This window comes from Euleptes europaea, chromosome 7 (assembly GCF_029931775.1).
Source record: "Euleptes europaea isolate rEulEur1 chromosome 7, rEulEur1.hap1, whole genome shotgun sequence".
Lineage (NCBI taxonomy): Eukaryota > Metazoa > Chordata > Lepidosauria > Squamata > Sphaerodactylidae > Euleptes > Euleptes europaea.
Genome location: NC_079318.1, coordinates 91,362,329 through 91,374,850, shown reverse-complemented (window position 1 = coordinate 91,374,850; position 12,522 = coordinate 91,362,329). Strand labels below are relative to the sequence as shown.

Below are 12,522 nucleotides of genomic sequence, written 5' to 3'. Positions count from 1 at the left end.
CATCTAGCCCAGAGGCAGGATAAGCACACGCCCAGCGACGTGAAACCTAGGCATCAGGGGAAAGTCAATGCCCCGCTTCTGTCTTTACCTCGGAAAGATCGGGGTGAAAATGAGAAACCTACACCGCAGGGGGAGCAGGAATTGAGTCCCGCTACTCCGTGCTGGGCCTAGGCTTACCCCGCAGGAAATGAGGATACAAGTCCCAACAAACCCTAGTTACCCCTAGTCACGCCTGCTATTCACATTTACATACTGATGCTTCACAGTGGGTAGCCGTGTTAGTCTGTTTGCAGTAGTCAAAAAGGGCAAGAGTCCAGTAGCACCTTAAAGACTAACAAAAATATTTTCTGGCAGGGTATGAGCTTTCGTGAGCCACAGCTCACTTCTTCAGATACAGCTAGAAGGTGAATCCATCTGTCTTTAAGTAGAGGAGAGTGAAGACCGATGGATTCACATTCTAGCTGTATCTGAAGAAGTGAGCTGTGGCTCACGAAAGCTCACACCCTGCCAGAAAATATTTTTGTTAGTCTTTAAGGTGCTCCTGGACTCTTGCGCTTTTTGAATACTGATGCTTGTCTGAATTCACTCTCCTCTACTTAAAGACAGATGGATTAACATTCTAAGCTGTATCTGAAGAAGTGAGCTGTGGCTCACGAAAGCTCACACCCTGCCAGAAAATATTCTTGTTAGTTTTTAAGGTGCTCCTGGACTCTTGCCCTTTTTGAATACTGATGCTTGTCTGAATTCATTCTCCTCTACTTAAAGACAGATGGATTCACCTTCTAAGCTGTATCTGAAGAAGTGAGCTGTGGCTCACGAAAGCTCACACCCTGCCAGAAAATATTTTTGTTAGTCTTTAAGGGGCTACTGGACTCTTGCCCTTTTTGAATACTGATCCTTGTCTGAATTCACTCTCTTCTACTTAAAGACAGATGGATTCACATTCTAAGCTGTATCTGAAGAAGTGAGCTGTGGCTCACGAAAGCTCATACCCTGCCAGAAAATATTCTTGCTAGTCTTTAAGGGGCTACTGGACTCTTTGCCCTTTCCCAGTTACCCCCATTTCTGGTCCACGCCGGGGCAGGACCCCAGTTACCCCGGCGCCACAGTCCCCCAAGGGGGCGAGGCTGCGGAAGGGGCCCCGCCCCGCCCCCCGACGCACCTGGAAGGGATTCCCCGTGTCCCCCTCGAAGGGGTTTCCCCCGCTGTTCAGGGCCATGCCTGCCCCCCTCCGCCGCGGGTTCCACTGCGTCCGCTCCCTCGGCCAGCACTGCGAGGCTCTGAACGCCCATTGGCTGCCGGGAGAGCGCACGTCCCCGGCGGAGAGGGAGGGGATTCCCTGACGCCCAGGCTGGCGCGTCGCGCGCAGGGGACGTTCGGAGCGACCTGCCGTGGAGGCTGACGGGAGTTGTAGTTCTCGTGGGCCGGGGAGCGCGATTGGGGCATGCGCGGTGCCTGGGGTTGGACGTTCTTGAGAGCCCCCCCCCCCCGCCACCGCCCCCGTTGGAGGTAGACTGCCGCTGTAAAAGGAGGTGCGGGGTTGTCTGTTGAAGGTGGAGGATGTGTAGGGTTGCCAACCTCCAGGTACTTCGCAAAAAGAAAGCACCGATACTAAATAGGCAAGCTGTGTGAAATAATAGTGTCAAGCTCACTAATAATAATAGTATCAATAATAGTGTCAAGCTCACTGTGAATTAAGCTCACTAAGTTATATGCAAAAGTGTGATTATATTATATACAAGTGCAAGGAGCCAACAATGATAAGGATACACACATGAACATATATACAAAGATAGAATGTAGCTAGCGCTACATTCTTTGTATATATGTTCATGTATGTATATATACATGTTCATGTTCATGTACATATCCTTATCATTGTTGGCTCCTTGCACTTGTATATAATATAATCACACTTTTGCATATAACTTAGTGAGCTTGATACTATTATGTGATTATATTATATTATAAAAGTGTGATTATATTATATACAAGTGCAAGGAGCCAACAATGATAAGGATACATACATGAACATATATACAAAGATAGAATGTAGCGCTAGCTACATTCTATCTTTGTATATATGTTCATGTATATATATATATGTATATATATGTTCATGTTCATGTATGTATCCTTATCATTGTTGGCTCCTTGCACTTGTATATAATATAATCACACTTTTGCATATAACTTAGTAAGCTTGATACTATTATTTCACACAACCTCCAGCTACTAGCTGGCGATCTCCTGCTATTACAACTGATCTCCAGCCGATAGAGATCGGTTCCCCTGGAGCAAACGGCCGCTTTGGCAGTTGGACTCTATAGCATTGAAGTCCCTCCCCTCCCCAAACCCCGCCCTCCTCAGGCTCCGCCCCCAAAACCTCCCTCCGGTGGCGGAGAGGGACCGGGCAACCCTAAGGATGAGAGATTCAAAGCAGATAAAAGGAAGTATTTCTTCACATAACGCATAGTTGAATTGTGGAACTCCCTGCCCCAGGATGTGGTGATGGCTGCCAACTGGGACGGTTTTAAGAGGGAGTAGATATGTTCATGGAGGAGAGGGCTATCCGTGGCTGTTAGTCAAAATGAATACTAAGCATGATGCATACCTATTCTCTCCAGGATCAGAGGAGCAGGCCTATTATATCAGGTGCTGTGGAGCACAGGCGGGATGGTGCTGCTGCAGTGGTCCTGTTTGTGGGCTTCCTAAAGGCACCTGGTTGGCCACTGGGTGAACAGACTGCTGGACTTGATGGGCCTGGGTCTGATCCAGCAGGGCCTTTCTTATGTTAACTTGGAAGGCTTTAAGAGGAGAGTGGACATGTTAATGGAAGACAAGGCTATCCAAGGCCTCTAGTCCAAATGAATACCTAGTCATGACGTATACCATTTCTCTCCAGGATCAGAGGAGCATGCCTATTATTTTAGGTGCTGTGGAACACGGGCAGGATGGTGCTGCTGCAGTCGTCTTGTTTGGGGGCTTCCTGGAGGCACCTGGTTGTCACTGTGTGAACTGACTGCTGGACTCGATGGGCCTTGGTCTGATCCAGCAGGGCCTTTCTTATGTTCTTGTTTTTATAGTTAAATTGTGGAACTCCCTGCCCCAGGATGTGGTGATGGCTGCCAGCCTGGAAGGCTTGAAGAGGGGAGTGGACGTGTTCACGGAGGAGAGGGCTATCCATGGCTACTAGTCAGAATGGATACTAGTCCTGATGCATCCCTATTCTCTCCAGGATCGGAGGAGCATGCCTATTATATGAGGCGCTGTAGAACACAGGCAGGATGGTGCTGCTGCAGTCGTCTTGCTTGTGGGCTTCCCGGAGGCCCCTGGTTGGCCCCTGTGTGAACAGACTGCTGGACCCGATGGGCCTCGATCTGATCCAGCAGGGCCTTTCTTATGTTCTCATGTGCCATCGAACTAAAGGAAGTTTATCAGCATTCAGAGGGCTGCCGCCTCCAGGACGGGAAATTCCTGGAAACATGGAGAGGGAGGAAGGGTTGCCAGGTCCCTCTTCACCACCAGTGGGAGGTTTTTAGGGTGGAGCCTGAGGAGGGCGGGGTTTGGGGAGGGACTTCAATGCTGTAGAGTCCAATTGCCAAAGCGGCCATTTTCTCCAGCTGAACTGTTCTCTATCTGCTGGAGATCAGTTGAAATAGCAGGAGATCTCCAGCTACTACCTGGAGGTTGGCAACCCTAGGGGGGGAGGGACCTCAGCAGGGTATAATGCCATAAAATCCACCCTCCTAAGTAGCCAGTTCCTCCAGGGGAAGTGAGCGCTATAGTCTGGAGGACAGTTGTAACTCCAGGAGGGCTCCAAGCCCAACCTCACGTCTGGAAAACCTAAGTAGATGCCCCCTCCCCCATCCTCAATTCATAAGAATAATAAAGAGACAAGGAAGAAAGAGATATAACATTTTATTGAAATGAGGGAGTCAATCCGACCACCTCTGGCTTCTTTGTGACTACACTATCCCTTTTCTAAAACAGCATCACCCCAAATGAAGACAGGAAAGTGGGATGTAAGGACAGTTAGATGCAAGTCGCATAGCACCTTAGAGACCAACCAGATTTTGGGGGCAGGAGCTTTCAAGAGTCAAAGCTGTCTTTGTCAGAAGCTGCCTTATACCAGGGGGCCAAAATAGGAGTCTCTCAAGGCCAAAATGGGCTACCCAGACTAATACCAGCCCACTAGGGTCTAAGCAAACCGCTCGCCCAGAACTGCTCTCCAAGATATTGAAAATGGAGTTATCAGGAATTGAACCCAGGCCCTTGTGCACACAAATTGCACAATCTACCCCTGAGCCAATGTCTCCCAACTAGGGTTGCCTGTTGTGAATTGGGAAATACCTGGAGATTTTGGGGGTGGAGCCTGAGGAGGGGAGGGGAGGGACTTCAATGCCATCGAGTCCAATTGCCAAAGGGGGCATTTTCCTCCAGGGGAGCTGATTTCTGTCGCCTGGAGATCAGTTGTAATAGCAGGAGATCTCCCGCTATTACCTGGAGGTTGGCAGCCCTACTCCCAGCCCATTGAATTCCAGTTGCATAAACGGCAGATGAGCAGGTCCACATTTACGGTTGCCAACTCCAGGTTGGGAAATTCCTGGAGATTTGGGGGAGGGAGGGAGGGAGGGAGCTCAGCATGTGGACAGAAATGAGCCTGTGGACATTGTCAAAAGATTTTTGGAAATTCAAATACACAAAGTCCCCCACCAAAGACTGCTAAGCAAACTTCACAGTCATGGGATAAGAGGACAAGTCCTCTTATGGATTGAGAGCTGGCTGAAAAATAGGAAGCAGAGAGTAGGAATCAATGGTCAGTTCTCACAATGGCGGGATGTGAGCAGTGGGGTCCCTCAGGGATCTGTGTTGGGACCGGTGCTTTTCAACCTGTTCATCAATGACCTGGAGTTGGGGTTAAACAGTGAAGTAGCCAAGTTTGCAGGTGACACCAAATTATTTAGGGTGGTTAAAACAAAATCGGACTGTGAAAAGCTCCAGAAGGATCTCCATACTGGAAGAATGGGCATTAAAATGGCAAATGAGATTCAATGTGAGCAAGTGTAAAGTGATGCATATTGGGGCAAAAAATCCCAACTTCACATATACACTGATGGGATCTGTGCTGGCAGCGACAGACCAAGAAAGGGATCTTGGGGTGGTAGTGGATAGCTCAGTGAAGATGTCAACCCAGTGTGCGGCTGCTGTAAAAAAGGCAAATTCCATGCTGGCCATAATTAGATGAGGAATAGAGAATAAAACTGCTGATATCATACTGCCCTTGTACAAATCTATGGTGAGACCACGCTTGGAATACTGTGTACAGTTCTGGTCACCACACCTAAAAAAGGATATTACAGAGCTTGAGAAGGTACAGAAAAGAGCAACCAAAAAGATTAGGGACTAGAGCAACTGTCCTATGGGGAGCGGTTAAGATGCTTAGGACTGTTTAGCTTGAAAAGAAGGTGGCTGAGGGGTGACATGATAGAGGTCTATAAAATTATGCATGGTTTGGAGAGAGTGGACGGGGAGAAGTTGGCAATGGTAATATCCTTAGGTTGCTGGGACGTCACAAGATGCAGAGGGTATGACTCTTTAAGAAGGGGCCAAGGCTCAATGATAGAGCCTCTGCTTTGTGTGCAAAAGGTCCCAGGTTCAATCCCTGGCATCTCCAGTTTAAGAATCTGGTAGTACGTGATGTGCATAAGAAGAAGAAGAGTTGGTTTCTATATGCCGATGTTCTCTACATTTTAAGGAGAATCAAACCGGCTTACAATCTCCATCCCTTCCTCTCCTCACAACAGACACCTTGTGAGGTAGATGGAGCGGAGAGAGTTCAGAGAGAACTGTGACTAGCCCAAGGTCACCCAGCTGGCTTCATGTGTAGGAGTGGGGAAACCAACCCGGTTCACCAGATTAGAGTCCGCTGCTTTTAACTACTACACTACGTTGACCCTGGAGAGCAGCTGCCAGTCTGAGTCGACAATACAGACCCTGACAGACCAAAAGTCTGATTCAGTGTAAGTTAGGGTTGCCAGGTCCCTCTTCGCCACCGGCGGGAGGTTTTTGGGGCGGAGCCTGAGGAGGGCGAGGTTTGGGGAGGGGAGGGACTTCAGTGCCATAAATGGCCTAAGTGGCCATTTTCCTCCAGGTGAACTGGTCTCTGTTGGCTGGAGTTCACTTGTAATAGCAGGAGATCTCCAGCTAGTACCTGGGGGTTGGCAATCCTAAGTGTAAGGCAGCTTCATGTGTTCCCTGGCTGGGCCAGCTGCTGTTCTGTCCAAAGTTTAACTTCCAGAAGGTGGGTCTCAAAGACTTAAAGCCCCCCCACACACACACACACTTAAGTTTCCCCTAGAACTATAGGGCAGCAGGACCAAGATGGCCTGCAGGAGTTCAGCAAGCCCACTCCTCCCCAAACCCAGGGGGATCTTCGAGGCGTCGGCAATCCCAGCCAAGAAGACCTGCGTCCACGTGGCACATGATTTGTCAGGGAGACCCCCGAGGCTCAGGGTCCGCTCACATGACAGGGCACTGCACCGGACGCTGCAGAGACCGCATGGCGTTCTGTGCCGTCATCCGGAAGGAGCTGAAATCCAGGTCGCCGAGGCTGGGGAAGAGGGAGCCGGCTTCCGAGGGGCCCTTGGGCTTCACGATAGCCAGCAGGTCTTTGGGGAGCGCCAACTTGCCCCCGGCTGCTGCCATCTGCTTCTTATCCGTCCGGCTCTTGGGAGAGAAACAAGGAACAATGAAATGAGTCGAATGCGTTTTTATCCCACCCTTCTGCCCAAAGGCTCAGGGAAGCATACGTTTTATGCTCACACAACCACCCTGTAAGGTAGGATCGGCCGAGAGAGAGAGAGAGAGACGGGCCCAAGGCTAAATAAACCTTGCTCCTTCTACTGCCACCCATGATGAGGTCATCACTAGGGCCAGAGAGGCTAAACAACATGGCCAGGAGCCTGCAGCTAGCCCCTGGCAGAGGTGAAAATCCAGCCTCCCCAGATCCAAATCTGATTCTGTACTCCAGGTAGGATCACCATCTCCAGGTTGGGAAATGCCTGGAGATGTTGGAGGCAGAGCCTGAGGAGGGCGGGGTTTGGGGAGGGGAGGGACTTCAGTGCCATAGAGTCCAATTGCCAAAGCGGCCATTTTTTCCAGGGGAATTGATCTCTGTCGGCTGGAGATCAGTTGACATAGTGGGAGATCTCCAGCTACTACCTGGAGGTTACCACCTCAAAAAGAAGAACCTAGGTTGTTAGAATGATAGTGTTTTAGCAAAAACAACCTATTATAGTGTAAATCAAATTGCAAAAAGTTGCAAGTTTTGTTGTTACTACCCTCCTGGACGAACCTAAGGAGGAAAAAAACCTCAGTACCCAACCTCCAGGACTGGCCTGGAGAAAAATTCTCTGTTGCCACCCTCCAAGAATGGCCTGGAGGAAAGAGTGTTTGCCAATCTCAAGGGCTTCTCTAGACTGAAATTCTTTGGTTGCCAACCTCCAGGGCTTGTATTATAACCAAAACAAGCTATTATAACCTTTGCCAGGTTTTCATATCAAGGTTCTACATTTAATGATGAAATTCCTATGCTATGTGCTCTTACTTTTTTTTCCTCCTTAGGTTCGTCCAGGAGGGTAGTACCGGTACAGCAAAACTTGCAACTTTTTGCAATTTGATTTACACTATAATAGGTTGTTTTTGCTAAAACACTACCTGGAGGTTGGCAACCTTACCTCCAGGGGTCCCCATCCTTTGAGCCTACGGGCACATTTGGAATTCTGACACGGCACGGTGGGCGCAGCAACAAAATGGCTGCTGCGGGAGGTGGAGCCAGCCACAAAATTATTGCCACTGCTTAACTTCAGTAACACAGTATAGATCCTTGTGCTGTGCTGGCAGCTGCTGCCAAAGCAACTTTTTAAAAAATCTGCACAGCCAATCACATCTCCAATAGTCATTCAGAAACCTTGCGGGGCAAAAGCCCTACCTGGATCCCGCCCACTTTCTAAAAACACTTGGCGGGCGCCAGGAAAGGTGCTGGTAGGCGCCATGGCACCCACAGGCACCCCGTTGGGGATCCCTGCTATACGCATTCACCCAGCCTGGTTCTCTCACCCACTCTCCTAGCATAGGAGCATGAACTTTCTTACCTTGGGCAGCTGATATTTCTCCCGGAGGTGGGCCCGCATGGCCGCGCGCTCAGCCTTCTTTTGCGTGAAGACTTCTTCCCGCTTGCTTCTGTGGGGAAGCGATAACAGAACAGACTCAGAGCCGGGCGGGGAGAAGGTCTTCTGCTTTGGGGATTTCCACTCGAGAGCAAATGGGGAGGTGGAAAAGTATTCCACAACTTTGCGGAACTACAGGGAGCTAGTGAATAAATTGGTACTGGGAGTGGAATTCAGTCCTGGGAATCTCCGCATCGGATTATTATTATTTCTTAAAGCAAGATTCGAGTCCTCAGGACAGGCAAAAATCTCCCAAATCAGAGAGGCCCAGTATGACCGTCCAGTTGTATGACTTCAAATGCCTGCATTGCTTCTCTATTACAGAAACAGCATATCTTAGGCAAAACAGGCAACCAGTCGCTGGATCTGCATGATCGACAGGACCCAAAAGACTACCTTGTGCCATCTAAACTGTTCTTTTCCCCTGTCTCCAGAGGCTGAGCAGGTAGTGACCAGACAGGACCTTTTGGGTGCCCCCCACCCCCCATCCACAGAGAGGTCTGTTTGGCACCTCAGCTTTTGTCCTTGGGGAGCTCTGTAAATAGGGTTGCCAACCTCCAGGTAATAGCTGGCTATCTCCTGCTATTACAACTGATCTCCCGCCGATAGATAGGGTTGCCAGGTCCCTCTTTGCCACCAAGGGGAGGTTTTTTGTGGGCGGAGCCTGAGGAGGGCAGGGTTTGCGGGGGAGGGGACTTCAATGCCATAGAGTCCAATTTTCTCCAGGGGAACTGATCTCTATCGGTAGGGTTGCCAACCACCAGGTGCTGCTGGCGTAAACAAACAGCACGAAGGCTCAGTAATTACAATCCATATAAACAATTTTACTGGTTAAAGCCATATAATAACATTATAGGAACACAATCCCAACAGAAAGAACACAGGAGGTGGGCCCGCATGGCCACGCGCTCAGCCTGGAGATGTCCTGCTAAGACAACTGATCTCCAGCCGATACCTGGAGGTTGGCAACCCTACCAATAGAGATCAGTTCCCATGGAGGAAATGGCTGCTTTGGCAATTGGACTCTATGGCATTAAAGTCCCTCCCCAAACCCCCACTTCCTCAGACGCCACCCCAAAAACCTCCTGCCGGTGGCGAAGAGGGACCTGGCAGCCCTATCTGTAAAGACGTTTGCTGTGGATGCCCTGATCACATTAAGTTTATTGCTGTATTATTCTAAATTTGCTGTATTATTCTAAATAAAACAGAAGTCTTGAGGCAAAGGCTTACATTGATTCCAAAACGTAAGAGTTCATGAGAGTCATAAAATCATTCCATCAGATGCGTGGCGCGTGGGGGTGCCAACCTCCAGGTGGGGCCTTAGGGTTTCCAGCTCTGGGTGGGAAAATACCTGGATATTTTGAGGGTGGAGCCTAAGGAGGGCAGGGTTTGGGGAGGGGAGGGACCTCAGCAAGGTACAACGCCATAGACTCCACCCTCCAAACAGTCACAGCTGATTTAAGGCAACTCCTTAGGGTTTTCAAGGCAATAGACGTTCAGAGGGAGTTTGCCATCGCCTGCCTCTGCGTCATGACTCCGGTGTTCCTTGGTGGTCTCCCATTCAAATACTAACCTGGGCCGACCCTGCTTAGCATCTGAGATCTGACGAGATCAGGCTAGCCTGGGGCTATCTCTGTCATAGCTCTATTATGGACCAATGCATACATTGCAACTTTTAGGGTATATACACTCTCCACCCTTTCACATCTGAAAATACGGTGTTGTGATCCATCGTGATCTTTCTGAAAATACGGAACGGACACCCCAGTTCTCATCCCAAAGATCATGTCTGAAACCTCCACTATTGCGCACTGATGACAGCTCTTCCCAGCATGACTACATGGGTGCATGCATCGATTCTGTAACACCCTGTCTTCTGTTGATTTAAAAGCCCTGGGTGTTTGTTCTCTGGATTAAAGATCCGCCAGAAGAGAATCATGCTGTGATAAGTTATCAGCCATTCAAAGCCTTCCTAAACGGCGACACGGTCAGCTATGCGCGGCACCTTCGTGTTCATGCACAGATGCTGAGAAAGGTCTGCGCTCAGAGACAAGACGCATCAGTTGCCTTTGCTGAGATTTAACTTCTGCCGTTCCTGCCGAGGAAGCTGAGTCTTGAAGTGACGCGACACCAGCAACACACGTGAATAATGTTTTAACGAAAGGTTCCCCAAAAAAAGGATGACCGCAGAAGCGGCGATTTTGCCAGGGGCCAGAAAATAAGATCAGTTGGAACATACGGGGATACACCTAAAGTTTTTTTTTTTAAGCACACCCCCTGACCTGGATGGCCCAGGCTAGCCTGATCTCATCAGATCTGGGAAGCTAAGCAGGGTCAGTCCTGGTTAGTACTTGGACAGGAGACCACTAAGGAAGTCTATGGTTGCTATGAAGAGGCAGGCGTTGGCCAAACAAGCTGGAATGTGTCCAGAGGAGGGCAACAAAGATGGGCCTGGAGACCTATGAGGAAAGGTGAAGGAGCTGGTTTATGTTTAGCCTGAAGAGGAGAAGACTGAGAGGGGAGATGATAACCATATTCAGGTACTTGAAGGTCTGTCATAGAGAGGAGGCAACAGAAGGACCCCTCGATTCTACATTCACCCGGCGAGAAGGAAAGAGCTGGGGACTTACTTCTGTTTCGGGCTGTTGGTCCACTGTGGTCGCTGCTGGCCTCGGTCCTTGCTGGGGCGGATGCTGGAGTCCTTGTCCCTGGGGAAGTCGGCCGAGATACAGCACAACAACTGCCTGGCTGGGGCACCACATGCCAATTTCACGGAGGATCCCATAAGGAAGAGGGCTGGAATGAAGGACAAAGAGAGAGGGGGCCCATCAGAATAGGGTTGCCAACCTCCAGGTGGTGGCTGGATAGCTCCTGCTATTACAACTAATCTCCAGGTGACAGAGGTCACTTCCCCTGGAGGAAATGGCCACTTTGGCCATTGGACTCTATGGCATCGGAGTTCCTCCCCTCCCCAAACCCCGCCCTTCTCAGGCTCTGCTCCTAAAATCTCCAGGTATTTCCCAACCCAGAGCTGGCGACCCTATCTGTTGGACACAAGGATGTTTGGAACCATTAAAGGTCACATAGTCAAATGTGCACTCAGAAACCATAGACTAGACTACTGCAATGCACCCCATTAAGGCTTCACTTAGGGTTGCCAACCTCCAGGTACTAGCTGGAGATCTCCTGCTATTACAGAGATCAGCTCACCTGGAGAAAATGGCCGTGTTGGCAATTGGACTCTGGCATTGAAGTCCCTTCCCTCCCCAAACCCCGCCCTCCTCAGGCTCCGCCCCAAAAACCTCCTGCCGGTGGCAAAGAGGGACCTGGCAACCCTAGCCTCACTAGATGCTTGCCTATTTTAGCAACAAATCTGTTCACTTTGGATCAATTCCCCCCCCCAGACAACCTACCACTCCCCATTTCCATCCTGTCAATCATCAGTACAGTTTTCTATGCTCGTGACGCCCCTGCTTAGAAAGAAGTGCCAGGGACAACACTGGTTTGGTTGCCTTCCTTTTGTTTAGAGAGCCCTGGAATCGTACGCCGTTGATAACTTGATCTGCAAGCGACGCATGAGAAACAACACTCCAAGCCAGCAGATCCAGTGCCTCTGATCAGATCACCGCAGAAGAAAGTTTCGGCCAACTCACAGTCCTCTTAAGGAAACGATATCCCACTTCTCACACCAATTTCTCAAGCACCTCCATCCAGCTGGTGAAAAATCTCACTGGTAATGCTAGTAGGTTCAATTTCATTCGGAGCGGCTTTCAGGTATCTTTGCGACAGTGGCTTTGTTTACCAAAGTGCCTTTGTTTAGAGACAAAAAGACGTACTGGATGGATTGGTGTCACATTATGTCAAGGTGTAGTAAAATTAGAAAAGGTTCATATCCCCTCTCTGCCATGGAAGCTCGCTGGGTAACCTTGGGCCAGTCACCTCACAGGGTTGTTGTAAGGAGAAAATGAAAGAGAGACAAATGATGTAACCTGCCTTCACTCTCCCCTGGGGAGAAAGGCAGGGTATAAATAAAAGTAAATAATTAAACTCTGAGCTACAACAATTAAATGAACTTCCATATGCCAAGGCAGTATATCCTGGAACAGCAGACGCTAGAGATGCAATACCCTGTTTGAAGTAGCAGCTTTTCCTGGGCCCATTTCATCAGATGCATGAAATGAATTCTCAAATTACACACACAAAGAAAAAAAATGTTCGAACAAAAGGTATACTTTGTCCCGTTTCTATGTAAGAAGCAACACAATTACCATTTGCACCAGCTATTAACTGG

The 12,522-nt window shown here is 49.4% G+C and overlaps 2 protein-coding genes across 2 annotated transcripts in view; both read right to left on the bottom strand.

Moving 5' to 3' along the window:
* LOC130480039 (dual specificity protein kinase CLK2) overlaps window positions 1-12,522 on the bottom strand; it is a 67,858-nt gene that overhangs the window by 20,140 nt on the left and 35,196 nt on the right. The gene's annotated exons all lie outside the window — the stretch shown is intronic.
* LOC130480040 (complexin-3-like) lies at window positions 6,523-11,016 on the bottom strand. The gene is made up of 3 exons (XM_056852447.1): window positions 10,862-11,016; window positions 8,157-8,244; window positions 6,523-6,729 (listed from the first exon to the last, which is right to left on the bottom strand). Exons 1-3 carry the CDS (start codon window positions 11,014-11,016, stop codon window positions 6,523-6,525), a joined length of 450 nt encoding a protein of 149 aa, XP_056708425.1.